This window comes from Bos mutus, chromosome 22, assembly GCF_027580195.1.
Source record: "Bos mutus isolate GX-2022 chromosome 22, NWIPB_WYAK_1.1, whole genome shotgun sequence".
Classification (NCBI taxonomy): Eukaryota; Metazoa; Chordata; class Mammalia; order Artiodactyla; family Bovidae; genus Bos; species Bos mutus.
Genome location: NC_091638.1, coordinates 14,269,094 through 14,296,612, shown reverse-complemented (window position 1 = coordinate 14,296,612; position 27,519 = coordinate 14,269,094). Strand labels below are relative to the sequence as shown.

At 39.8% G+C, this 27,519-nt stretch overlaps 1 protein-coding gene across 3 annotated transcripts in view; it reads left to right on the top strand.

Annotated features, from left to right (window-relative positions):
* The window catches only part of ULK4 (unc-51 like kinase 4), a 502,164-nt gene that overhangs the window by 275,867 nt on the left and 198,778 nt on the right, over nucleotides 1-27,519 (top strand). For all 3 annotated transcript variants that reach the window (XR_011461930.1, XR_011461929.1, XM_070359559.1), the window contains exon 32: nucleotides 2,582-2,687. Coding sequence is in view for 1 of the 3 variants with exons in the window: in XM_070359559.1 (XP_070215660.1) it covers nucleotides 2,582-2,687 (106 nt within the window). In the remaining 2 variants the exon portion in view is untranslated. The remainder of the gene's footprint in view (nucleotides 1-2,581; nucleotides 2,688-27,519) is intronic.

The window sequence follows — 27,519 nt, the reverse complement described above, 5'->3', positions numbered from 1 at the left end:
CAGATTGGTTATATTCTTTGCAGCCAAAGATGGAGAAGCTCTATACAGTCAGCAAAAGCAAAACCAAGAGCTGACTGTGGCTCAGATCATGAACGCTTTATTGTCAAATTCAGACTTAAATTGAAGAAAGTAGGGAAAACTACTAAATCAAATCCCTTACAATTATACAGTGGGAGTGACAAAGAGATTCAAGGGATTAGATCTGATAGATAGTGTGCCTCAAGAACTATGGACAGAGGTTTGTGGCATTGTACAGGAGGTAATGATCAAGACCATCCCCAAGAAAAAGAAATGCAAAAAGGCAAGATGGTTTGATGAGGCTTTACAAATAGCCAAGAAGAGAAGAGAAGTTAAAGGCAAAGGAGGAAAAGGTATACCCATTTGAATACCAAATTCCAAAGAATAGCAAGGAGAGATAAGAATGCTTTCCTCAGCAATCAATGCAAAGAAATGAGGAAAACAATAGAGTGGGAAAGACTAGAGATCTCAATAAAATTAAAGATACCAAGGGAACATTTCATGCAAATATGAGTACAATAAAGGACCAAAATGGTATGGACCTAACAGAAGCAGAAGATATTAAGAAGAGGTAGCAAGAATACACAGAGGAACTATACAGAAAAGATCTTCATGACCCAGATAATCACGGGGTGATCACTCACATAGAGCCAGACATCCTGGAATGCAAAGTCAACTGGGCTTTAAGAAGCATCACTACAAACAAAGCTAGTGAAGGTGGTGGAATTCCAGTTAAGCTATTTCAGATCCTAAAGATGATGCTGTGAAAGTGCTGTACTCAATATGCCAGCAAATTTGAAAAGCCCAGAAGTGGCCACAGGATTGGAAAAGGTCAGTTTTCATTCCAATCCCAAAGAAAGGCAATGCCAGAGAATATTCAAACTACCACACAATTGCACTCATGTCACACACTAGCAAAGTAATGCTCAAAATTCTCCAAGCCAGACTTCAACAGTACATGAACCATGAACTTCCATGTATTCAAGCTGGATTCAAGAAAGGCAGAGAAACCAGAGATCAGCTTGCCAACATCTGCTAGATCATCAAAAAAGCAAGAGAGTTCCAGAAAAACATCTACTTCTGCTTTATTGACTATGCCAAAGCCTTTGACTGTGTGGATCATAACAAACCATGGAAAATTCTGAAAGAGATGGGAATACCAGACCACCTGACCTCCCTCCTGAGAAATCTGTATGTAGGTCAAGAAGCTACAGTTAGAACTGGACATGGAACAACAGACTGGTTCCAGATCGGAAAAGGAATATGTCAAGGCTGTATATTGTCATCCTGCTTATTTAACTTATATGCAGAGTACATCATACAGAATGCCACGCTGCATGAACATTGATGTGACTATTCTAAAACAAGCAAATAGAACCTGGCAGTATAATAAAAGTACAGTCCAGATGTCATCTTCTGAAGGAGGTGTCCCTTACTTGCTTTGTTTAAAGTTGTAACCTTCCCCTACAGCACCCCCAAACTGCTGTCCCCTGTTCTGTCTCCTCCTGCAGTGTGTTTCATCCTTTAACGTAGAATGTAATTATTGTCTTCCCCCACTGCTACATGTAAATTCCACAAGGGTGGGGCTGCTTTTTTGGAAATTTTTTAAAAATTTTGGTCTGTTTTTTTCACTGATATAAGCCAAGTGCCTAGAACAGTGGGCACTTTGTAAATAAAAGTTGTAAAAAAGACTTAATTCTCAGTGCAGCATGGGATCCTGGCCTGGATCCTGGAACAGAAAAGGATGTTAGCAGAAAATGTGACATTTGAATAGTCTTTAGTTTTGTTATTAGCACCATACCAGTGGTACCTTAGTTTCGATCAACGTGCATTGGTTGGATTATGCTAACGGGAAATTGAGTGAAGGGTGTATGGAGACTCTGTATGCTGTCTTTACAACTCTGCTGTGACTCTAAAAGTATTTCAAAAGAAAATCTTTGGGATCCCTTAAAAAGTTAGAAAGAAGTTATCTTTTGTATCTTCTCAATGAGAAATTGGACCAAAGTTGCGTCCTGCTATGAGCTGTGAAGCGTTAGGGAAAGCGGAGTTCACTCTTTCAGGCCCCTGTATAGTTCAGTGCACTGAAGCAGTGCGGCAGTAAGTCATATTCAACATCACCAGCCATGTGTAAGAGTGAGGAAGGAAAAAGCAGTCACGGTCGACTCTCAAAACTGCAGAAATGTTTCTGTAAGAAGTTTTTCTTTTGGATCTCAAAGTCACTTTCAGGTGTAGTTTCCTAAGTTCCACGTACTAGATCTCTAGTCAGAGAAGTTGCCCATCAGAAGCCCCGAGGGCAGAGTGGTTGTCCCTCAGCGCGTGGGCAGGGGACAGCATGCAACCATGCTGGTGCCCTGAGTGGTTCACGGTGCCTCCCAGCTTACCTGACTCATCGATGGGACCTTAACACAGAGAAATTTTGCCCCATCTGAGTGGAAAAAGATTATCACCCAACTTTGTGCCAAGAATGAAGGGAGGTCGGTCATGTGACCATTTGTCTGTTTTATGATGTAATGATGTTACTCTGTTTCTGTACAGTTATGATGAAAATGGTACTCTGTTGCAGGAACATCAGGAGAACATTCTGGGTAACACCATGCAAAGTGTGGTTGCATTGCTCAACAATCTGGTTGCCTGCAAAGATTCGAATATGAAGCTACTTTACGAACAAGGTAAATGCTTCTTAGAATTCATCTTTGATTATGTTGAATTTTGCCTATTTATAAGTTTCCTCATCTCACATAGTAGACAGTTAACAAGTACTACTTAGAGTTGATCAATCAAAATAGATGCTTAAAGGTCTACAAATAATGATAATATTACCAGCACAAATGGGAAATCTGGTTGGATTGTGATAGTATCTCAGAGTTAGTTCATTCTCGTTCATGGCACAAAATCAATAGGCACCCCACAGATGATAGATCAAGAAATGGAAATGCAAGCGTCCTATGTAGACTTTGCTGCCAATCAAAATATAAGCATATATGGTCAAAATTAGCTTGGAAGGTGAGACTGGGTGAGTTGAGGGTGGCTTTACTTTACATCTTATGCGTATCTATAATACTGAAAGGAAAAACTTTTAAAAGTTTTTAAAGAGCTCAATTGAAGAGTTCATTTTTTTTTGTTTGTTTTAGGTTTTGAAACCAAATTGGAAGGGCAGTACAGAAATTTCCCATATAACCCTGACCCCACACATGCAGAGCACACCCCATTATCAGTATGACTCATCAAAGTGGTATTTTTTTTTTTGCCAAAGATAAATGTACACTAATATCATAATCACCCAGAGTTCATAGTTTAGATTCAGGCTCACTCTTGATATTGTACTGTCTCTGTGTTTGGACAAATGTATAATGACATTTGGGGCTTCCCCAGTGACTCAATACTAAGGTACTCACCTCTGCAGTGCAGGGGCGCAGGAGACACAGGTTCAGTCCCTTGGTCAGGAACATCTCCTGGAGGGGGCAGAGCAACCCACTCTAGTATTCTTGCCGGGAAAACCCCATGGACACAGGAGCCTAGCAGGCTACTGTCCATGGGGTCGCAAAGAATCAGATGCAGCTGAAGTGCCTGAGCATGCATGCCTAATGACATATGTCCATCGTTATTATATTGTACAGCATATTTTCATTGCCTTAACAGTCCTCTATGCTCTACCTGTTCATCCCCACTGCCTTCTACAACCACTGATCTTTTCACTGTCTACATAGTTTTGCCCCTTCCAGAACGTCATAAAGGTAGAATCATACAGTATGTCACCTTTTCAGATTGGCTTCTTTCACTTAGTAATATTTATTTAAGGTTCTTCCATGTGTTTTCATGGTTTGATGGCTCGTTTCATTTTTGTACTGAATAAAATTCTCTATTGTCTGGAAGTACTGCAGCTTTGTTAATCCATTTACCTAATGAAGGACATCTTGGTTGCTCCCAGATTTTGGCAATTATGAGTAAAGCTGCTATAAATATATGTATTATGATTTTTGTGTGGACATAAATTGTGAACTCCTTTAGGTAAATACCAAAGAGTGCAGTTGCTAACAGTATGCTAACTGTTTCATTTTTTAAGGGATGCCAAACCATCTTCCAGTGTGGCTGTACCGCTGTGCATTCCCAACGTGAATGAGAGTTTCTGTTCCTCAGAACCCTTGCCAGCACTGGGTGTAGTCAGTGTTCTGAATTCTGGATGTTCTGTTAAATGTGTCATGGTAGCTCCTTGTTTTAATGTCCCTTTCCCTGATGGTGTATACAATATGAAGCATTTTCTTATATTCTTGTTTCCCATTTGTGTATCTTCTCTCGTGGAGGTCTCTGCTAAGATCTTTAACTTAATTTTTAATTGGATTATTTTTTCTTCTTGCTCTTGGGTTTCAAGGGTTCTTTGCATATATTGGATAAAATTCTTTATCAGATGTGTCTTTTTCAAATCTTTTCTCCCAATCTGTGGCTTGTGTTTTAATTCTTTTGGAAAGCCACAGTTTTAATTTTAGTTAAGTCCAGTTTGTGAATTTTTTTGTATGAATCGTGTCCATGGTGTTATTATCTCAAAAGTCTTCACCATACCCAATTACCCAATGTCATCTAAGTTTTCTCCTGCATTATCCTCTAAGAGTTTTGTAGTTCTGAATTTTTACAATTAGGCCTGTGACCCATTGTGAATTAATTTTTGTGAATGGTATAAGGTAGATTTTTTTTTTTTTTGGTATGTTGCTGTTCCAGCACTGTTGGGGAGACTGTCTTTGCTTCATTGTGTTGCCTTTGCTCTTTTGTCAAAGGTCATTTAACTGTATTTATCCAAGTCTGTTACTGGGCTCTCTCTTCTCTTCCATTGACCTGTTTGCTTTATACTTTCACCAGTACCCACTGTCTTGAAGACTGTAGCTTTAAGGTAAGTCTTGAAGTCAGGTGGCGTCAGTCCTTCACCTTGGTTCTTCTCCTGCATGTAAACTTTAGAGTCAGCTTGTTGATACTCATAAAATAACTTGCTTGGACGTTGATTGGGATTGGACACAGCAATGGCACCCCACTCCAGTACTCCTGCCTGGAAAATCCCATGGACGGAGGAGCCTGGTAGGCTGCAGTCCATGGGGTCGCTAAGAGTCGGACACGACTAAGCGACTTCACTTTCACTTTTCACTTTCATGCATTGGAGAAGGAAATGGCAAGCCACTCCAGGAGATTCACCCCTGGAGAATCCCAGGGACGGGGGAGCCTGGTGGGCTGCTGTCTATGGGGTCGCACAGAGTCAGACATGACTGAAGCGACTTAGCGGCATTCAATCTATAGGTCAAGTTGGTAATATTTTTACATCTTAAACACAGTGTTTACTACTTTTGTATAATTAAAATGTCTCATTTGAATGTTCATGAAAATAAAATTTGAATAGGATCAGTGAATAAAAAATGCAAGATCAGTGGATAAAATCTTTAAGGATCAGTGAATAAAAAAAAAAATCCAAAGATCAGTGGATAAAATCTTTAAGTCACAGTTCTGATTCCCGCCCCCCAACATTTAGAGTTGTGTTTCTATTGGTCACTATACCTAAATGTTGGAAATGTTTTTTTTCTACCTTAAGAGGAATGTGCATTTTCAACGATAATAAATATTGCCAAGAGTTGAGGGATTTTAGTACATTGAAACATTTATCCTTTTATATAGCAGCATCCTATTCTGTTTTATGGGTTCAGTTCAGTCGCTCAGTTGTGTCTGACTCTTTGTGACACCTTGAACTGCAGTGTGCCAGGCCTCCCTGTCCATCAGCAACTCCTGGAGTTTACTCAAACTCATGTCCATTGAGTCGGTGATGCCATCCAGCCATCTCATCCTCTGTCGTCCCCTTCTCCTCCCGCCTTCAATCTTTCCCAGCACAAGGTCTTTTCCATTGAGTAAGTTCTTCGCATCAGGTGGCCAAAGTATTGGAGTTTCAGCTTCAGCATCAGTCCTTCCAATGAACACTCAGGACTGATCTCCTTTAGAATGGACTGGTTGGATCTCCTTCCAGTCCAAGGGACTCTCAAGAGTCTTCTCCAACACCACAGTTCAAAAGCATCAATTCTTCGGTGCTCAGCTTTCTTTATAGTTCAACTCTCACATCCATACATGACTACTGGAAAAACCATAGCCTTGACTAGACGGATCTTTGTTGACAAAGTAATGTCTCTGCTTTTTAATACACTGTTTAGGTTGGTCATAACTTTGCTTCCAAGGAGTAAGTGTCTTTTAATTTCATGGCTGCAGTCACCATCTGCAGTGATTTTGGAGCCCAGAAAAATAAAGGCAGCCACTGTTTCCACTGTTTCTAAACCAGTAATCTAATGGATATGAGTAATTTCCAGTCTTTTGCTTTTGCAGACAGTTCTGCAATGAATAACCTTAAGCACACATACCTTCGCATGGGAGCAGGACTATCTACAGAGTAAATTCCTGGGGTTAGAATAACTAGATCAAGGGGTATCTGCTGCTGCTAAGTCACTTCAGCTGTGTCTGACTCTGTGCAACCCCATAGACGACCGCCCATCAGGTGCCCCCGTTCCCAGGATTCTCCAGGCAAGAACACTGGAGTGGGTTGCCATTTCCTTCTCAAAGGGTATATGCGTTTGTAATTTCCATGGGTAGTGACAGGTTGTTGTAAGCAGCCTGACAGTGTATACTTCCATCAGGGCACGTGAGATTACTTGTTTCTAGATCTAAGAGCATATTATGTTTTCCCATTTGTTTGACTTACTTTCTTTATAGTTTTCTTTATTTAGGCCATATGTATTTCTTCCTGTTTATCTCTCCCCATGTATTTTATCCTTTTTTACTTGCTATTGGAAATAAGGAATTTTCTACCAGTATAGTTCTCAATTATTTTTTTAAGTATGTGTTTGAAAGTTTTTTTTATTTCTGTTTATTAACTTTGTCCCTAGGTTTATTCTCTTATTACTTTCCATAGTGATGGCTTAGATGATTCTCTTTATTTTCTGGTTATGTAATAATAACGAATGCAAATAGAAACAGTCTTTAATTTTTATAGTTCTACTTTTTCTCTCTAGTCCAATTGCAAGATTCAATGAGAATGATATAGAGGATATCTTGGTATTGCCTCAGAATCTTTTTCTGGTTAAGGAAGTGTTTACATTTTATCTTTTGCAATCAAGAATTAATAATAATAAATAAATAATGATGACTTTTGACCCCTCTGGAAATGATCAACTGATTTTTCCTTGGATCTGTTCATGTCATGGATTATATTTAATAGAGTATCTAATATGCAACCACCCTAGTGTTTGGATCAGTAAGCAAAGTTAATTGTGATATAATATTCTTTAATTATGCTGCTTCAGGTTTTTGTTAATCTTTTATTCAGGATTTTCCATTGCTGTTCATAAGTGTGATTGATCTATAGTTTTGTTTCTTGTTTCTTTCTTTTTTGCTGGATTTTGGTGTTATTGCTGTATTGCTTCTTTTTGTAAGGAAGTTTTCTTTCTTCCTTGGGCTTTGGTACAGTTTAGATATCTTAGATACTATCTTTTAAAAGTTTGATAGAATTCCCTTGTGAAGCCATATGGCTGGTTCTCTTTCCTGAAGGTACGGTAGCTGTGATAGCTCTTTGACACCATTCTCTATTTCTACAGTGATAATAAATCTTTTTTCATTTCCCATCTTTTATAGAGTCATTTATAGGATATTATATTTTCCTAGAAGGTCTTCATTTCACACACACTTTCAAATCTATAGACTTGGACAGAATAGCTTCTCATAATTCTTTTATTTTCTTAGGTTTCAGAAGTTAACTTCCTGCTTCCATTTTTCATATATATTTTTATGTGTATTTAAATATATATATATATTTACATATACATATATATATATTATATATAATACATATACTCAAAAAAAATATATTATGTATGTATTTGCACTTTTGTAATTTTATTGATTAGTTAAGATAATGGTTTTAACTATTATGTGTGCATTTGTGTACATATAAAAATGTGCATATAATTTTTAGGCCAGTTTGGAAATTTGCATATTAGTCCTAGTTGAAAAAAAATTTTTTTTCTTTTATCTACTGATTCATTCCTTGTGAATGAAGTTGTTTTTTCATTCTTTTTCTGTCTTTTTGAATAAAATGCTTAACTCATTTATCTCCTTTTTGCTTAATCACTAAAATATTTAAAGCTATGAATCTGCTTTCAGTATTGGATTCTGCTCTGTAGTGCATCCATCCTTTTTGTTTTCTACATATATTTCAGTTTTGGTTTATGTTCCTTCATTGAGCCAATAATTGTTTAACAGTGAGGGCGTATTTTGTTTTATTAATTTTGTTCTTTCTAGTTTTATTGCATTATGGTCAGCAAGTTTCAGCAGTACTATTTTGTCTTTTTAGAATTTATTAAGGTTTTCTTGTAGCTAATATATGGTCAGTTTTCATGATTTAATAGGTATACTTGGGAGAGTGCATATAGGATTTCTGTCTTGACAGTAACTGATACTAACATGGCCTCCCACCCAAACAACAGGAAAATTCAACAAAACGTGTGTTGTTTTCAGTCATTGGAAAATAGGCAACATTGGGTTCTGAGCCTTGAGAAGGGAAACACGAGGTGAACCTCATAACACTCTTTGTTTTTGTTCTCTTTGTTTTTTGTCTGTTTATGGAAGCAAGGTCCAAGAAGAATACCAAGGTCTTGCCCAGTTAGGGAGAAAGAGTTCAGTGTTCAGGGATGAGAACCAGTGAAGGTTCACAAGGCAGAGTATAAGAGAAAGATGCAGAGAGGGCTCGGGCCCAGAAGTCTACATGGAGGTTTCACACAGGTCCTTTGTGAGGGCTGGACTGCAGTAGACATGCGCAGAACAGGATTCTGTTAGGCCTACAAAGAGGACAGAGCCGATGCCATAAGGTTGAGAGCTGGATTGATATAGCAGAGATTATGCTCATGGGGGATGTAAGAATAGCTACTGGGTGGTACCCTACTGTGGACCTAAGTAAAGTTACATCAGCCTGAAACCAGATGCTAGTCTAGACCTTCCATAGCATTTCAACCATGTCCTGTGCATGCTGTGCTAAGTCACCTCAGTTGTGTCCAGATCTTTGCAACCCCATGAACTGTGGTCTGCCATACTCCTCTGTCTATGGGATTTTTTTCAGGAGTGGGTTGCCATTTCCTGCTCCAGGGGATCTTCCTGACCCAGAGATTGAACCCATGTCTCTTATGTCTCCTGCATTGGCAGGCAGGTTCTTTGCCACTAGCACCACCTGGGAAGCTCTGGACTAATTCCTTGGGCTGTGAATTAAAAACTATAGACCTTTCCTACCAAAGAATAAGACTAAGCCCTTCAAGGTCAAAAGATTCACGAGGAAGTTTACTGCATGCTAGAACAAAATCATCAGGAGCCCAGGTGGTCTTAAGAAAGGTGGTTAGGCTGCAAGTGTGGTGGGGCGAGGAAGCAGATAAGTGTGGGATTCCAGGGGTACACTGAGGCTGGGCTCACTTTGCTGGCCCTTACTAGTGGTTAGTGGGAAGGAGAGGCGTGTGACTGTGAACGTCTGTTTCCATTCTCCAGAGATACACCAGGTCTGTCTTTTCATTATACTCTGTTGCTCTACAGACTTCTTGGCTACTCAGTGTGTGGCTGCTTTTTCAAAGCTGGGTAAGAGATCTGTTGAGTGTTTGCAAGCCCAGAGTGTGTGAAGATTCAGTGGGGTGTGGCCACATGAGGAGTCACTAATGATCTGTCACTGTATGGGCTTGAATGTTTGTGGTTGGTTTGAATAAAGTCTTCTTGTTAGTTTTTATTTTGGATCGATTCTGGCTCAGTCATTGATGTATATATTCATTACATTTCATACAGAATTAAATTCCCTATTCCAAACATTACAGTTACTTGTAACATTAATACTTTGAAAATCATCCTGTTATAAGTGAGCTGTAGTGCAGATGAAGTGGAAATGATTATTCCTGCCTTTAAGTGCTTCAGTATGGTGCTGTGTTAGGCGAGCGTCTGACTGAATTTCATTGTCGGACCACATACTAACAGTTAGTGGAGGGATGAATTCTAAAGCGTACGTTTTCCTGCCTCACCTTTTAGTATCTCTGCAATAAGTACATCAACACTGCTATCCCGATGGCAGTCCCAGTGTAGTTTCTGCTGCTGGCATGTGTGTGTTGAGCCTTGTGGAATGAGTATGAGTGTCCTGTAAATGAACCCAGACACCTCGGAAGTGATGCGTCATAGTACTGTCCTACATCTATGTTCTGATGGAGCAAAACTTAAATAGTACTGATGTTGGACGATTCCAGGTTGACAAATAAGAGGAGTCAGTCTCCAAATGGGAAGAACTTTTAAGAAAAACTCAACCAATTAAATGTACTTAGACATCCCTTTTTGTGTGTCATAAAGGCAATGTATGAGAAAGTCCATATCACAGTATGTCTCAGAGCACTCGCATTGAGTGCAAGATGCAGTTCTAAGTGATAACGTGTATGCCATGTAAGTGGCACCATTTTTTCTTTGTTAGTGGTACGTAAAATGATGTGGTCCCGTATGATCTCTGGCATCTTAGACTCCATGAGGTGTGGCGGGCAGTACAGGTGAGAACCCCAGCACAGCATCTGCGCACCCCACAGCACACAGACTCTGAGAGGCAGGGTCATCAACACATCACCAGTGTGCAGCTGCGTTGTATCATCCAGGTTTTTTGCTTTAACATTTTCATTTTTAAATGAAGTGTTTAGGGAAATAATTAAAAAACAAAGTAAGACCTTTTGTTTATATTTGAAAAAATGTTACTGTTATTAACATTGAAAATTGGATGCCAGCTCATTCCTGTGCAATGACCTTTTGATAATGGATATTAATTCCAGCTTCAGTCTTACTAGCAGAGCTGTCAGCATAATGGATTTACATGACACACTGCAGCAGCCAAAAAACTGTAGCACCTCCAAAGGACCGTGGAGGGAAATTACGTTTGTCCTCATGGGTTCATGGTGTGTCAGAAATCAAAACACTCATTTCTTGCTAGGTATATTATAAAACTGCCTAAGTTGGTGTTTCCTCAAGAGACCAGAAAATTACTGTGAGAGTTGTTTGGGCTTTGACAGTGTGCTTAATAGCTCTCTTCGATTCTTTTACGTTTAAGGATAATATTCAGAATGATGTTAAAGAGGTGAAGTTGGCAAACTTCTTGTGTAAAGGACCAGATAGTAAATATTTTAGGCTTGTAAGGCCATGTGATCTTTGCCACTACTGCTCAATACTGCCAGTATAGCAGGCAGCAGGACAGAGAATCCAGATGTCAGTGGTTATGGCCCTGTGTCCATAAGTTTTCTTTACAAAATTAGGTGGCCAACCCCCTGGCCATGGTTTTCCAGCCCCTCTTGTACAGTACCTAACTCAAATTCTCCCAAAACTGCTCTCAAATCTTCACATCAACATATTTGTAAAATTTAGTTGTTAAATTATGATTCAACTCAAGAAAAACTGAAAATTAAATTTAAATGAATATATTCAGAAGAGATTACTGCCTTCATAGTAGCGTGAAGATGCATGAAGAAAAAATGGAATATTTGCCCTAAGGGCTTAATCTAAAAATCATAATAAATACATACATCTTACTTGATTCTGCTCCTATAAGCACAAAAATTGCCATAGAGAATAAATACATAAAGGGATGAGCATGACTGTGTCTCTAAGATTTTATTTACAAAACAGATGATTTCCCACTCTTATCTAGTTCATTCAGTCTGTCAACAAATATTTATATACCAGGCCTTGTCCTTGGTGTGAGGAATGAACAATGAACAAAATGAACAAAACCAGCAAGATTTCTGCCTGCATGGTGCTTCCATTCTGATGGAAAAAAATAAACCACAAACAAAACAATGAACAAGAAAGTTTATGTTAGATAATGTTAAATGTCACATAATGATAAACACTAATTTAAAAGAAATAAGAAAAAGGGGGCTGGAGGTGTCTGCATGGAGGTGGGGTTGAAATCCTACCCTGGGGAGCCAAGGAAGGCATCACTGTGAAGGTGATGGTTAAGTAAAAGCTGGAAGGAAGTGAGGAAGCAGCCGTGCAGATGCCTGGGTGAAGGTGGGTGGAGAGAACAGTAGGTGTGAATCCAGGGTGGGAGCCTGCCTGGTGGGAGAGGAGCAGCAGGGAGGCCAGTGCAGCCGCAGCAGAGGAGACACTGAGCGAGGAGAGAGGAAACACCAGTAGAGCTGGTTGTGCGTTCGGGGAGCACAGGGTCAGTGTTGTCCAGAGCGATTTGGAAACATGGCCAGACTGCAGTTCAGTTTGAACCGAAGATGAGGAGACTGGTTGGTAATTACTGACTACCTACTTACTCTGGGTCAGGAAGATGCCCCGGAGGAGGGCATGGCAACCCACTCCAGTATTCTTGTCTGGAGAATTCCATGGGCAGAGGAGCCAGGCGGGCTGCAGCCTATTGGGTCTCAAGAGTTGGACACGACTGAGTGACTAACACTTTCACTTTTTCATCACATGTTTGAACTTTTCTTATTTCTCACTACCTTGGTATCACTAAAACTTTGCACTAACAAACTGCCCCTATTAGCTTCATATCTGTGTGAAGTTTTGAATCTAAAGTAAATTCTTATGCGATGAGTAGGTTTAACCCAGCTATTACTTTTAGAAATTGTTCTCATTTTAAATGAATATAGTGGGAATATATAAGATACGAATGCTGTCAAAAATATTGAACTTTAATTGAACAGAGAATGGGCATTGCTTGAATTTGGCAAGACACTGTTCAGTAAGGTGGTGATGTTCATTCGCTAAGTCCTGTCCAACTCTTTGTGACCCCAGGGACCGCAATATGCCAGGCTCCTCTGTCCTCCACTATTCTTCCAAAGTTTGCTGAAATTCTTGTCCATTGGGTCAGTGATGCCATCCAACCATCTCATCCTCTGTTGCCCCCTTCTCCTCTTGCCCTCAATCTTTCCCAGCATCAGGGTCTTTTCCAGTGAGTGGGCTCTTGGCATCAGGTGACCAAAGTATTGGAGCTTCAGTATCAGTCTTTCCAATGAATATTCAGAGTTGATTGCCTTTAGGATTGACTGATTTGATCTCCTTGCTGTCCAAAGGACTCTCAAGAGTCTTCTCCAGCATCAGTTTTGGAAAGCATCAGTTTTTTGGCACATGGCCTTCTTTATGGTCCAACTCTCTTATTTGTACATGACTACTAGAAGAACCATAGCTTTGACTGTATAGACATTTGTCAGCAAAGTGATGCCTCTGCTTTTTAATAGGCTGTCTAGGATTGTCAACCCACTCCAGTGTTCTTGCCTGGAGAATCCCAGGGACCGGGGAGCCTTGTGGGCTGCCGTCTGTGGGGTCACACAGATTCGGACACGACTGAAGCGACTTAGCAGCAGCAGCAGGATTGTCAGTTTTCCTTCCAAGGAGTCTTCTAATGTCATGGCTATTGTCACTGTCTGGAGTAAATTTGCAGCCAGCCCAGGAAAATAAAATCTGTCACTACTTTCACCTTTTCCCTTTCCATTTTCCCCATCACACTGTTTTCCAGAGTGGCTACGCCATTGTAAATTTCCACCAACAATGTTATGAGGATTCCAGTTTCTCCATGCCCTTTCCACTCTTTGTTATCTTGAGTCCTTTTTCATTATGGCTATCCTAATGGTGTGAAGTGATGTCTCACATGGTGTTGATTTGCAATTCCCCAAAAGTTAAGGACATTGAGCATAGGTTCATGATTTGTGTAGGACTGACCTTGGGAACAGGAGAATCTTGGAGAAGATGACAACCCTCTGATCTATTTTTCATGTAGCGACTGCCAGAATGATCATTTGAGAGGGCAAATCTTACCACATTACTCGCTCTGCTAGCTTTCTGCTGCTCCTGGGAGCAAGACTGGAATCATTACCATAACAAACAGCTCTTATTTCACCAGCTGCCTCTCGAGCCACCGCCTCCTCTTCTGTCTGCGCTGTGGCCACAGCCAGCTTGTCTCTGGTTCCGTCAGGCGCTGTGCTGCTCTCCGCTCTGTGCGGCCCCACCCACCGTTCCCCATCCTTCTTACTTTCTTCCTTCAGTCAGTGCTCAGTTCAAACACCATTTCCTCCAGAAAACCTTGTGTGATACCCCGTATTCTCCTTTGTTGCACACATTTCACTTTTAATGAAAACATGAGCTATAGAATTAGTTGGTTAATGTCCATGCCATCTCGTAGGATGAAAGCCGCCCAGAGACCGGAACCCGCCTTTCCCATTCACAACGGTGACTCCGGCGCAGTTGCTGAGGCATGGTAGTTGTTAGTAGATGTGCACCGACACCCAGAGAGGTGCTCACTTTCCGTGTCTGGAGAAGTGCTCTGCGTCTCTGCACCTGCTCCTGGTCTCACCCAGGAGAAGCGGGGCCGAATGTGTTGCCTGCGCTCCTATGCAGTGCGGTTTCACAGGTCTCTTCCCTCCATGTGTGTGTGTTGAGAACCGGATATCCACAAGGAAGTATTCGCTGGATTCTTCTTAGGCTGCTAAAGTGTGTGTAATTTGAGCTGCTCACTGATTTTTTTCATCAATTCTTCTCCATTTCTTCTCCACTTTTGGAATCCAGCTAAGTCATCTGCAAGGAGCAGATCCTGTTGCTTTGAAGCATGATAAAAGCCATTGGCAGAGACTGAGAACGTAATCTGGGCTTCTGCAGAGCCATTTTGGGAAGCTACAGACTTACAAGCAATGATTCTTTACTCGTTTCTTTTTATTTTATCTTACCTTAATCTTGAAATATGAAGAATTATGTGTTGGATAGATCGAACGGTCCACTTTTCCTTCTTTAGTATTCCATTAAGACTGATTGGCCTGCATGTCTTCACTCCCTTTTGTAAGAGTCTACTGACCAGCGCTCACTTAGGCTTCTTAATCTGAAATACTTTGAGATATGCAAGCCATATGATCACTTATCAGAAAAGTTTTTCAAGGAAAGAAAAGAAAAAGACATTTAACAAGCTCTTTGCAAGGTCAGATTAAAAACATGTTAAAAATAGGAAGGAGGGACACATTATAGCGGGTGCGAATCGATAATAGTGTCGGGAAATAGCATACAATGCGTTGAGCCTCCTATGAATTCTTAGAGGGCTACTGAAAGACTTTTAAAGTTATCTTCCAAGAAAAAAGGAAGGTTATGAATCCATTATTTAGGGAGAAAGTTAAGAAGTTAGCATGTGAGTGGAAGAAAGTAACATGGTGTGGTCATTGAAGTAGCTGGGTTTGAATCCTAGGTCTACAGTTTATTTGGTGAGTTCTCTTTAGGATAATGGCACCCATTTCATAGCTTTGATTTATTAAATGATAATATATGCAAGTTTGTCATGTATAATTAGTAAACTTAGCATAAGTATTTGAAAATAAGTACTAAAAATAGCTGAGCAGCCCTCTCATGGGGCCATATAAGCAGATCATTAGAGTAAGAAAAGTGAAGCCCAAGATAAGTTACTAGATTCTAAGGCAGCATCAGACATTTTAAATCATAACTTTCCCACTCCAGTAGGTTATAATACAGTGTACTGAAAAATTCACAAATATGATCTTAGAGCCCCCTTTTTAAAAACTGAAAGTATAGTTAATTTACAATGTTGTGTTAATTTCAGGTGTACAGCAAAGTGATTGTTATACACTTTGGGTTGACCAGAATGTTCATTTGGATTTTCCCATACAGCATATGGAAAGCCCGAGTGAACCTAATGGCCAATCCAATACATACACACACATGTACTTTTTCATATTCTTTTCCATTATAGTTTATTATAAGATATTGACTGTGTTCCTTGTGCCATGCAGTAGGACCTTGTTATTTGTTTTATACACAATAGCTTGCATCTTCCAATCCCAGACTCCTAATTCATCCCCTTACCCCTTTCTCCTCTGGTAACCATAAGTTTGTTTTCTATGTCTGTGAATGTTTCTATTTTGAACTTTGTTCATTTGTATCATACTTAGTTCATTTGTATACATACTTGTATACAAACTTAGTTCATTTGTATCATATTTCATATTCCACAGATAAGTGATGTGATATATTTATCTTTTGCCTGACTTACTTTACTTAGTATGACAGTCTCTATGTCATGTTGCTGCAAATGGCATTATTTCATTCTTTTTTTAATGACTGAGTAGTATTCGTGTGTGTGTGTGTGTGTGTACCTGTGTGTGCTGTATGTGTGTAACATACTGCTGCTTCTTTATTCATTTATATGTGGATGGTGTTTAGGTTGCTTCCATGTCTTGGCTGTTGTGAATAGTGTTGCTGTGAACTCTGGGGTGCATGTATCTGTTCAAATTAGAGTTTCCTCTGAATGTATCACTGGGGCTTCTCAGATGGTGCAGTGGTGAAGAATCTGCCTGCCAGTGCGGGAGATGCTAGAAACATGGGTTCAGTCCCTGGGTTGGGAAGATCCCCTGGAGGAGGAAATGGCAACCCAGTCTAGTAATCTTGCCTGGAAAATTCTATGAACAGAGGGGCCGGTGGACTACAGTCTATGGGGTCACAGAAGAGTCAGACACGACTGAGCGACCAAGCGCACACACATGGGATACATGCCTAAGAGGGGGATTGCTGGATGATATGGCAATCCTATTTTTAGTTTTTTTAAAGAATCTCCATAATGCTTTCCATAGTAGCTGTACCAGTCTACATTGTCACCAACAGTTTAGCAGGGTTCCCTTATCTCCACACACTTTCTCTTCTTTATTATTTTGTAGACTTTTTAATAATGGCCATTCTGAATGGCCATTGTTCTTTTTATTTATAAATGGATATTTATTTGTAGAATCCTTTTTTCCTTCTTTCTGTGCTCCCTCCATCCCACTCTTTCCTTTCTCTTTCTTTTTTATTGAGATATAGTTTACATATATACTATGTTGATTTGATACACAATTATATCACATGACATAATTACCATTTCCTTTTTGTGGCGAGAACATTTGACAGCAAAAAAACAAGCGGCCTAATTCAAAAGGAAGCAAAGGACTCATATAGATATTTCTAAAAACAAACAAAAAAACCAACCACATAGCCAATAAACACATGAAAGGATGCACAACATTATTTGTCACTGCTGCTGCTGCTGCTAAGTCGCGTCAGTCATGTCCAACTCTGTGGGACCCCATAGACGGACCCCATAGACAGCAGCCCACCAGGCTCCCCTGTCCCTGGGATTCTCCAGGCAGGAACACTGGAGTGGGTTGCCATTGCCTTCTCCATTACAGATATACAAATCAAAACTATAGTGAGATACTTCTTCACATTTATTAGGATCACAACTTTTTTTTTTATTAAGAAAAGAAAATAATGAGTGTTGGTGAGTTGTGGAGAAATTGGAACCCTCACACATTGCTGGTGGCCACGTGAAATAGTATGACTGCTATGGAAGACAATAGTGATTCCTCAGAAGTTAAGCATAGAATTACCATATGATCTGGCAATCCCCCTCCTAGGTATATGCCCAAAAGAAGTGGAATAGAGCCTTAAACAGATAAATTACACATGAATGTTCATTGCAGCATTATTCACAATAGCTGAAAGGCAAGCCCATCTCCAGATGAATGGATAGCAAATGTGAGATAGATGTATAGCAGAGTACTATTCAGTCATAAAAAGAAATAAAATTCTGATTCATGCTGCAATGTAGATGAACCTTGAAAATATTACACTAAATGTTAGAAGCCAGACACAAAAAGGACACATTGTGTATGATTTTACTTATGTGTGGTACCTGGAATAGACAAATTCATAGGAGCAGAGAGTGAAATAGCGGTTAGCACAGGCTGGGAGAAGCGGGAAGTGAGGACTTTTATTTAATGGGTACAGGGATTCTGTTTGTGATGGTGAAGGTGGTCTGGCAATTGTGGCATTGGTTACACAACGCTATGAATGTATTTAGTGTCACTGAATTGTATGGTTATAATAGTTTTATGTTAGATATTATTTTTACCAAAATTAACAAAAAAACCCAGCTGAAAATGACACATGTCCCTCTTGCTCACATTGATCAGTGACATCTGGTTTCTGGGCTATGTGAGGATGGAGTTTTGGGCATTGAAAAGTCTGACTGGGCAGCCACTTTTCAATAAAGATGCCACAGTTTTCAACAAAGAGCATGAATATTTTGAGAGTAGCAATTATTTTGGCAGCAAAGACTAAATTTAAAAAGAGTTTTTTTTTTTAATGTATGTATTTCACGAGATAGCAAGTTCACTTTGAAAGTAACTTCCTTGAAGCTGTAGAATCAGAAGATCCTGAAAATTTCCTATCAAACACAAGCCAGGGAAAAGAAATTCATATTAACGTTCCCACTTTACTCATTTTAAATGTATGGAGTGTTGAAAATGAGTAGAATGTTCTCTATATTTGTGTTTGTCCTGTATCTTACTGTTGAGGTTTCCATGAATTTAGTCTGATTTTCTTGTCTCTGTTTTCCCTCTATGTTCATATGCACTTCCAAGTTCTCGACCACAGTGCTTTCCAGAGGCAGGCTACTCTCTGATGGGCCAACTCTGGGGCATTGATGTCTCCTCTGTGTAAGGAGGGATGAGTTTACTTCTGGGGGAAATTTTAAAGAAATGTTGCAGATAAAACCAGAAGCTCCTTCGCTTAAGGCATCTGAGATGGAGAGGCCGATGGAAACCCTTCCTGCTAAGGAGCCGCAGAGGATGCTGGGAAGTGCGGCTTGTAAGCTAGATGGCCAAGGAGAGCTTCCAGCGCCGTCTTTGGGTGTGTCATGGGAAACAGGAGGAGATTCATGCTGTGAGCTATTCCAGTAGGCAGGACCTTGGATCTTAGGGAAAGTTCCACGGCAGTCACTTCTTGTTCAGCATAGGACAGTTCTTTCCAACAGTTTGAAGACTTAAGTAGGGAGAGGTCAACTTCAGGACAAAGTGAGTGCCATCAGTCTCCAAGGGAGACCAAACAGAGAAGTGATTCCAGTGCGGATGGGAGGTTGGCTTATGGCCTCTAGAGATCCTGACAGCCCTAGAAATTTTGTGATTCTCTTTATACTTGCCAATAGTTTGCAAATATTCCTGCAACCTCTAAGATGAACAGCAGAGGAGGAGTCGATGTAATGAAAGAAAGCTATTAAGATGTAAATTGTTTTCTCTGTTAAGTGCTTTCCCAATGTGCTGAACACACATTCACTTTTATTCCCTTCTGTCTAGGCTGCTGACACTCAGGAACTAAAGATGGAAATGTGGAATCAAGCAGGTTAGAGCCATACAAAGAGAGACAACTAACATCTGGCTCTTTCTGTTTTCTTTTAAATGATATAATCAGTGTTGCATAGTGTGTCTAACGCCTTCTCTTTTATATCCTTAGTTTTAGAGGAAAAATCTAATGCCAGGCAGCCATTATTGCAGCCTGCTGCTGGCATATTCCGCAAACAGTAGGACATTTAAAGTGAGGACAGTTATTAATGGGTTTAGAACAGTAATAAAACTTTATAGAGGAGTTTAATAAGTCATTTACAGACCATGAAACAAAGCTAATAGTCACCCTTCATGGGTGAAGTATTCTATTTGTCCTGTGGTCCACTGCTTTGACTTTTAGTCAAATGTCAAGAGATCGCTTAGATTTCAAATGTCTTTATATGCATTTTATTGTTAAAGCCTGTAGAATTTAGCATGCTTAAAAAAATGAGTCCCCAAAGAGCAATGATATGCTGTTATCATTTTCAGTAAAATGTAAACAATCAGCTCTTTCTGTCTTTCCATTTACAGATACATAAATCCACTAGTGATTGGCAGACAATATGATCTTCTGTCTATATAAACACTGAATTTTGGACTTAATCCAGTCTTTTTTTTCTAGATGTCTCTTGGATGTTAGCTGTACCTAGCTGAATAAATAACAGGGCTTTTATTTTTCATTCTGATAACATTTTCCACCACAGTTGAGTCTTTCTGGGCATTATAGTTTGCCCTTTCCTCGGAGCTCTCCTAAGAGCTCTTCCCCTGCACCATGCCCAGAAGACTTCCTTTCCTGTTGGAGACAGTTGTTCTGATTTAGGTTTAGTTTCTTTCCATGTCATTCAGTAACTTCTATATGAATCACAGAGGATTTAGAGTTGGACTGTTCCTAAAAATCATTTATTCAAACCTCTTCTATGTATGATGAAAGCAAGGCCAACAGGTGCAGAAACTTCACCTGGGCTCCCCCAGCTGGAAAACAACTGAGTGACCCTGAGATGTGAGGTTGCTAGCTGAGGCTCTCTGCTCTCTGTTCTGGCTCACTCTTGACTTCAGAGCTGCAAGTGTTTGGTCAGAGCGCTGTTGGGTGGTCTCTTCCACATCTCATTTGGAGCCAAGCTTTTGCTTAAGTTTCATTTGCTATTGATGAAATTGACTGGAACATTGTCTCTTTCTCTGAGGGTAATATTAGTTACTGATGGCTCACGGTCCTCTTTTGTAAACATCAGTCAGTATCTTCTCCTTTGATGTCCTTGGTAAACAGTGGCAGGGTATTTTATTTTTGAGACATCTGGCCAGTGTTGAGGCAGAGTGTCTCTCTGCCCAGAGAATAAAGCCGTGGAGTCTTTTCTTTTTTAAAGATATAAAAAAATTTATGGCAGTGGTGAGTCTTCATTGCTACATGTGGGCATTCTCTAGTTGCAGCAGGTGTGGTGCATGGGCTTCTTATCGTGGTGGCTTCTTTCTTATTTTGGAGCACAGGCTCTATGCACATAGGCTTCAGTATAGTTGCAGCTTGCAGGCTCTAGAGCACGAACTCGGTAGTTGTGACACATGGGCTTAGTTCCTCCACATCACGTGGGATCTTCCCAGATCAGGGATCAAACCCATGTCCCCTGCGTTGCAAGGTGGATTCTTAACTACTGGACCACCAGCCCAGCCATGCATTCTTTAATCCTGGGCTTCCACCAACTGAGCCCTCCGCCTGGGGATGGCATTCACCCTAGTGCTCTGATACATAAGTGATACGGAAAACCTGATACTTACTGTAAAGATGTTTCAAATAATAAAAAGATGAGGAGTTATTTTATTTGAAATAAAGAGTAATTTGGGATAGGTCCCTGTTGCAAAATTAAAGCAGTAATCAGATTGGTGGAGTGACCATACTATGCTTAGTTGTCGTAGTCATGTCAAGGTTGACAGCATGGTCCATCCAAAAGGTTTTTACTCAGCTTGATCAGGTATTTGTTATTGAATAAAAGGATATTCATTCAGATTTTTCTAGCATGTCATCTTTACTCAATAAATATTTATTAAATGAATCAGTAAAAGAATGAATGAGCAAATGCTCTTGAAAGTTACATTAAAGATAATTGCATGTGGTGTGTGCTTGTGAGAAGATGAGGTGAGAAGAGAGAGAGTAGGTCTGAGAAATTGAGTATTTCCTGTCATATCAGTGAACAAGGAGGTCACAGTCATCAGCACTTCCAGCCCTCCACTGTGAGCTCCTGAGCCGTAATGGCACTCAGGAAGGAAAAGAATACCTGGGATCTCACAGCATCAGACTGCAGCCACTCCCTAGGGTGAGCCTCGAGGAAGCGCAGGATGTGAAAAACTCAGGATACTGGCTCCAGATAGCTGAGATGCATATGAAAGGAATAATTTCAGTGAGCCCAGACTCTTGCATCTTCCCATACATAGAAAGCGCTAAATTCCTTAACTTGAAATATTTGGCTTCGTCTAATTAAGAATAATCTCTTGATATTCAGACTACTTGCCCTTTGTTGCAAAACTTCTGTATAACCTGGTTCCTCCCCTCAGGTCCTGGGAGCAGTTGTCTCAGGGTTACTTGAGATGCTGTCTCCAGGCTTGAAGTCCTGAAAATTCCCACCACATAAAACATAACCCTCAAGTTTTAAGTTGTAATTTTTTTTTTCAGTCGACAGTTTCAGTAATGAAAATAATGGCATTAATTACAATAATAAGATGTGAGACCCCAAGTGGCATGTTTTCTGAGAACCATGCTGTCTAGCCTTGAACAACTCTGAACCAGGGTCTCTGCCTGAAAACATGAATGTCCCTTGAGGAAAATGAGTCATCCGCATCCAGAGAGCCCATAGAGAGAGCTTTCAGAATGGCAACATGGAAGTGGAACTTGTTTTTGTTTTTTTAATTTGTTTTTTAATTGGAGTATAATTGCCTTTCAGTGCTGTGTTGGTTTCTACTGTACAACAATGTGAATCATCTTTAAGTATACATATTATCCCCTCTCTCTTGAGCCTTTCTTCCCCCCACCCTCATCCCACCGCTCTAGGTCATCAGTTCAGTTCAGTCACTCGGTCATGTGCAACCCCACGGACTGCAGCACACCAGGCCTCCCTGTCTATCACCAACTGCTGGAGTTTACTGAAACTCATGTCCATCATGTTGGTGATGCCATCCAACCATCTCATCCTCTCTTGTCCCTTTCTCCTCCCACCTTCAACCTTTCCCAGCATCACGGTCTTTTCCAATGAGTCAGTTCTTCGCATCAAGTGGCCAAAGTATTGGAGTTTCAGCTTTAGCATCAGTCCTTCCAAAGGATATTCAGAACTGATTTCCTTTAGGATGGACTGGTTGGATCTTCGTGCAGTCCAAGAGACTCTCAAGAGTCTTCTCCAAACCCACAGTTCAAAAGCATCATTTCTTCGGTTATCAGAGAGCACCAAGCTGAGCTCCCTGTGCTATACTGAAACTTCCCACTGGCTATATATCTTACGCATGGTAGTGTATATGTGGTCAATGCTTTCCCCATTCGTCCCACCCTCTTCTCCTCCCCCCACCCGCCACACAAGTCCATTCTATACATCTGTCTCTATTCCTGCTCTGCAAATAGGTTCATCAGTACCATTTTTCTAGATTCTGTATACATGTGTTAATATATGGTGTTTGTTTTTCTGACTTCACTCTGTATGACAGACTGTAGGCCTACCCACATCGCTGCAAATGACCTAATTCCGTTCCCTTAAATCTTTATCCATTCATCTCTCAGTGGACATCTAGGTTGCTTCTGTGTCCCAGCTATTGTAAATAGTGCTGCAGTGAACACTGGGGTGCGTGTACCTTTTCCAATTATGGTTTTCTTAGGGTGTATGCCAAATAGTGGGATTACTGGGCCATGTGGTAGTTTTACTCCTAGTTTCTTAAGGAACCCCCATATTGTTCTCCACATTGGTAGTATTATTTACACTCACACCAACAGTGAGAGAGGGTTTCCTTTTCTCCACACTCTCCCCAGCAGTTATTGTTGTAGATTTTTTGATGATGGCCATTCTGACTGGTGTGAGGTGATACCTCTTTATAGTTTTGGTTCACATTTCTCTAATAATGAGCATTGTTGAGCATCTTTTAATGTGTTTCTTAGCCATCTGTATGTCTTCTTGGAGAAATGTCCGTTTAGGTCTTCCACCCATTTTTTGATGGAATTTTTTTTTTTTTATACTGAGCTACATGAGCTGCTTATATATTCTGGAGATTAATCTTTTGTCAGTTGCTTTCTTTGTAAATGTTTTCCCGCATTCTAAGGGTTGTCTTTCATTTTACATTTACATGATGCTGCCTGTCTTCCTCTGAGAGTTTTATAGTGTCTGGCCTTGCATTCAGGTCTGTACACCATTTTTGTGTATGGTGCTAGCAAGTGTTCTAATCTGCCAACTGTTCAAAGTCTAGCTCCTTTAGAGGCAGTCTCTCCCCTCACGCTTCTCCCCAAAACAGTATGGATCTACAGGGGGTGCTTGTGTGTCCTCAGGTGGGGATTGGAGAGCCTCTCCTTACAATGAGCTTCAAATGAAATAGACATTATTTTAAACTCATATTATTCATTTTAATGGTATGAAATACCTTTTATATTTTAATCAAATGTGCTTTATTATTCTTGAAAATGTGATTTAGCCTTTTACAGTAGAGCAGTTTACAGATTGTATTGTACAATCTTATGTACTTTGTATTATACAGTTTTATGGGTTTTGCCAGGTATGTGTCACCATATTTCTACTATTACAGTGTCCTACAGAATAGTTTCACTGCTCTGAAAATCATTTGCTCCACCTATTCATCTCCCCATCACTCCCACCCCAAGCTCTGACTTTGTAATATCTTCCAACTTTTACCTTTTCCAGAAAGAATGTCATCTATTTGGAAGAATCCAAATGCAGCCTTTATCATACTGATTTGTTTTACCTAATGATACACATTTTAAGGTTCCTCCATGTCTTTTTTTAGCTTGATATAGCTCATTCCTTTTTATTGCTGAATAACATTCCATTGTGTTTACCATATATTGCCTTTTAGTATTACACTGGACTACCACAGTTTGTTTATGCACTTAGTTATTGAAAAATATCTTTGTTTCTTCTCAGTTTTGGTTATTATGAATGAGTCTGCTACAAATATCCAGGTGCAGGTTTTTGTGTGGCCCTACGTCTTCAGTTCATTCTAGTAAATACTAAGGAGAAAAATTGGGTCATCTGGGAAGCTTGTGTTTAATTTTGTAAGAAAGTGTCAAACTGTCTTCCCCAGTGGGTGTACTACTTTACATTCCTACCAGCCACGCAGGAGAATTGGTGCTCCGTGTTCTCACCAGCGGTTGGTGTCAGTGTTTTGAATTTTCACTATTCCAGTAAGTTTTTGGTGGTGTCTTGCTGTTTTAATTTGCAGTTCCCTAATGACACATGATGTGGAGCCTCTTTTCATATGCTTATTTGGCATCTGTGTGTATTTTCTTTGATGAAGTATGCGTTCAGATCTTTTGCCTGTTTTTTAATTGGGTTGTTTGTTGTCTTATTGTTGAGCTCTAAGGAGTCTTTCTGTATTTTGGATACAAGTCTTTTCTCAGATATGTGTTTTGCAAATATTTTCTCCCGGTCTGTGGCTTATCTTTTTTTTTTCTGCTTCTGGTTTGATTAGTTTTGATACTTGGTTTTAATGGCTGTTACAGCTGAAAAGTAAACCTCATCACAGTGCACAGATCTGCCTGGAGAAAATGCACCATTGACTCTGCTTCCTAAATTATACTTATTTTCAGAACCATATGCCAGTTATGCAAATATTTAAAACAATAATTTGTCTAGTAAAGTTTCATTTTTCCAGACCATTGCCTATTCTTACAAACTAATTGGGACCCATCACATTCTTCTATAAATTCAAGACCTGTTGAGGTTTATGTGGAAAACATTTAAGTAGGTGTGAAAATAGTCTCCATTTGGGGGTCATATTTCATTTACCTTTTACTGAGCTTTACCAGGTAGTAATAAACTATACTAATTTTTAAACATACCACTTAATGAATTTTTACATATGTATAAAGATGTAAAACCAACACAAGATCCAGATACAGAGCATTTTTACTACATCAGGAAATTCCTTCACATCCCTTCCCAGCCCGTGCCCATCCATATGCAGGGCTCATCAGCATTTTTATTCCTATCACCATTGATTAGTTTAGTCTGTAGTCTCATCAGCATTCTTATTCCTGTCACCAATGATTAGTTTAGTCTGCTCATGAACTTCATATAAAAGAAATACAGAGTATGTGCACTTCTGTGTCTGGCTACTTTCATGGCCAGATTTCAAACCAGTCAATCTTAAGGGAAATCCACCCTGAATTCTCACTGGAAGGACCAATGCTGAAGCTGAAGCTTCAGTATTCTGGTCATCCAATGCGAAAAGCTGACTCATTGAAAAGTCCCTGATGCTGGGAAAGATTGAAGGCAGGAGGATAAGGGGACGACAGAGGATGAGATGGTTGGATGGCATCACTGACTCGATGGACATGAGTTTGAGCAAGCTCAGGGAGATGGACAAGGACAGGGAAGCCTGGCGTGCTGCAGTCAATGGGGTTGCAAAGAGTCGGACACAACTGGGTGACTAAACAAAAACAACTTTCATGGTATAATTTCGATGAGACTCATCTGCATTGTTTGTTTCATACGCTTTTTTTTTTAACTTAAAAAATTTCTACTTAGTATCCCATTGTACTAATGCATTACAGTCTTTCTGTTCCTACTGATGAACATTAGGCTTACTTTCAGTTATGTCTGTTACAAATAAAGCTGCTGTGAACATTCTTGTATGTATCTTTTTGTGGACATATCTTTTTAAAAAATTTTTTTAATTTAATTTTATTTTTTAACTTTACAATATTGTATTGGCTGTGGATGTATCTTCTCATTTGTTTTGGATGCATACAGAGCCATGCTTGCCCACACACAGGCACACAGACATACATCCATGCGTCTAGAATCATTTTCTCAAGCGTTATGCTAATTTGTATGTTAACTGGCCATGTAAGAGAATTCCAGTTGCTCCATGTATTTGGTCTCTGTCTTTTAATTTTAGTCTTTCTGTTGGTGCGTAGTAGTATGTGTTTGATTTTGTAGTAGTGTTTGATTCTGTAATATTTTTATGTACCAATTGGCTGTTTGCATATCCACTCTTCTGTCTTGCATTATCTTTCACTTGGTTCTAATGTTGATTTGTGTTTTTCTTATTGAATTAGAGGTTTCTTTATATATTGTAAGTAAGAGTCCTTTGTTGGATGTGTGCATTGCAAATAGTTTCTTCAGTTTTGTAGTGTACCTTTATACCCCTAGGTGATGAACTTAATGAGCAAATGTTCTTTTTTTTTTTTTCTAATTTATTTATTTTTTATTGAAGGATAATTGCTTTACAGAATTTTGCTGTTTTCTGTCAAACCTCAGCATGAATCAGCCATAGGTATACATATATCCCCTCCCTTTTGAAATCCCCTCCCTTTTAAAACCCCCTCCCATCTCCCTGCCCACCCCACACCTCTAGGTTGATACAGAGCCCCTGTTTGAGTTTCCTGAGCCATTCAGCAGAATACAGCTATCTATTTTACATATGGTAATGTAAGTTTCCATGTTACTCTTTCCATGCATCTCACCCTCTCCTCCCCTCTCCCCATGTCCATAAGTCTGTTCTCCATGTCTGTTTCTCCACTGTTGTCCTGTAAATAAATTCTTCAGTACCGTTTTTCTAGATTCCGTATATATGCATTAGAATATAGTATTTATCTTTCTTTTTCTGACTCACTTCACTCTGTATAATAGATTCTAGGTTCATCCACCTCATTAGAACTGACTCAAGTGTGTTCCTTTTTATGGCTGAGTAATAGTCCATTGTGTATGTGTGCCACAACTTCTTTATCCATTCATCTGTCAGTGGGCATCTGGGTTGCTTCCATGTTCTAGCTATTGTAAATAGTGCTGCCAGTGAACAATGGGATACACATGTCTCCTTCAATTTTGGTTTCCTCAGGGTATATGCCTAGGCGTGGGATTGCTGGGTCATATGGTGGTTTTATTCCTAGTTTTTTAAGAAATCTCCATACCATCTTCCTTAGTGGCTGTATTAATGTACATTCCCACCAACAGTGCAGGAGCGTTCCCTTTTCTCCACACCCTCTCTTTGTAGAATTTCTGACGATGGCCATTCTGACCAGCGTGACGTGACCTCTCATTGTAGTTTTGATTTGCATTTCTCTAATAATGAGTGATGTTGAGCATCTTTTCATGTGTTT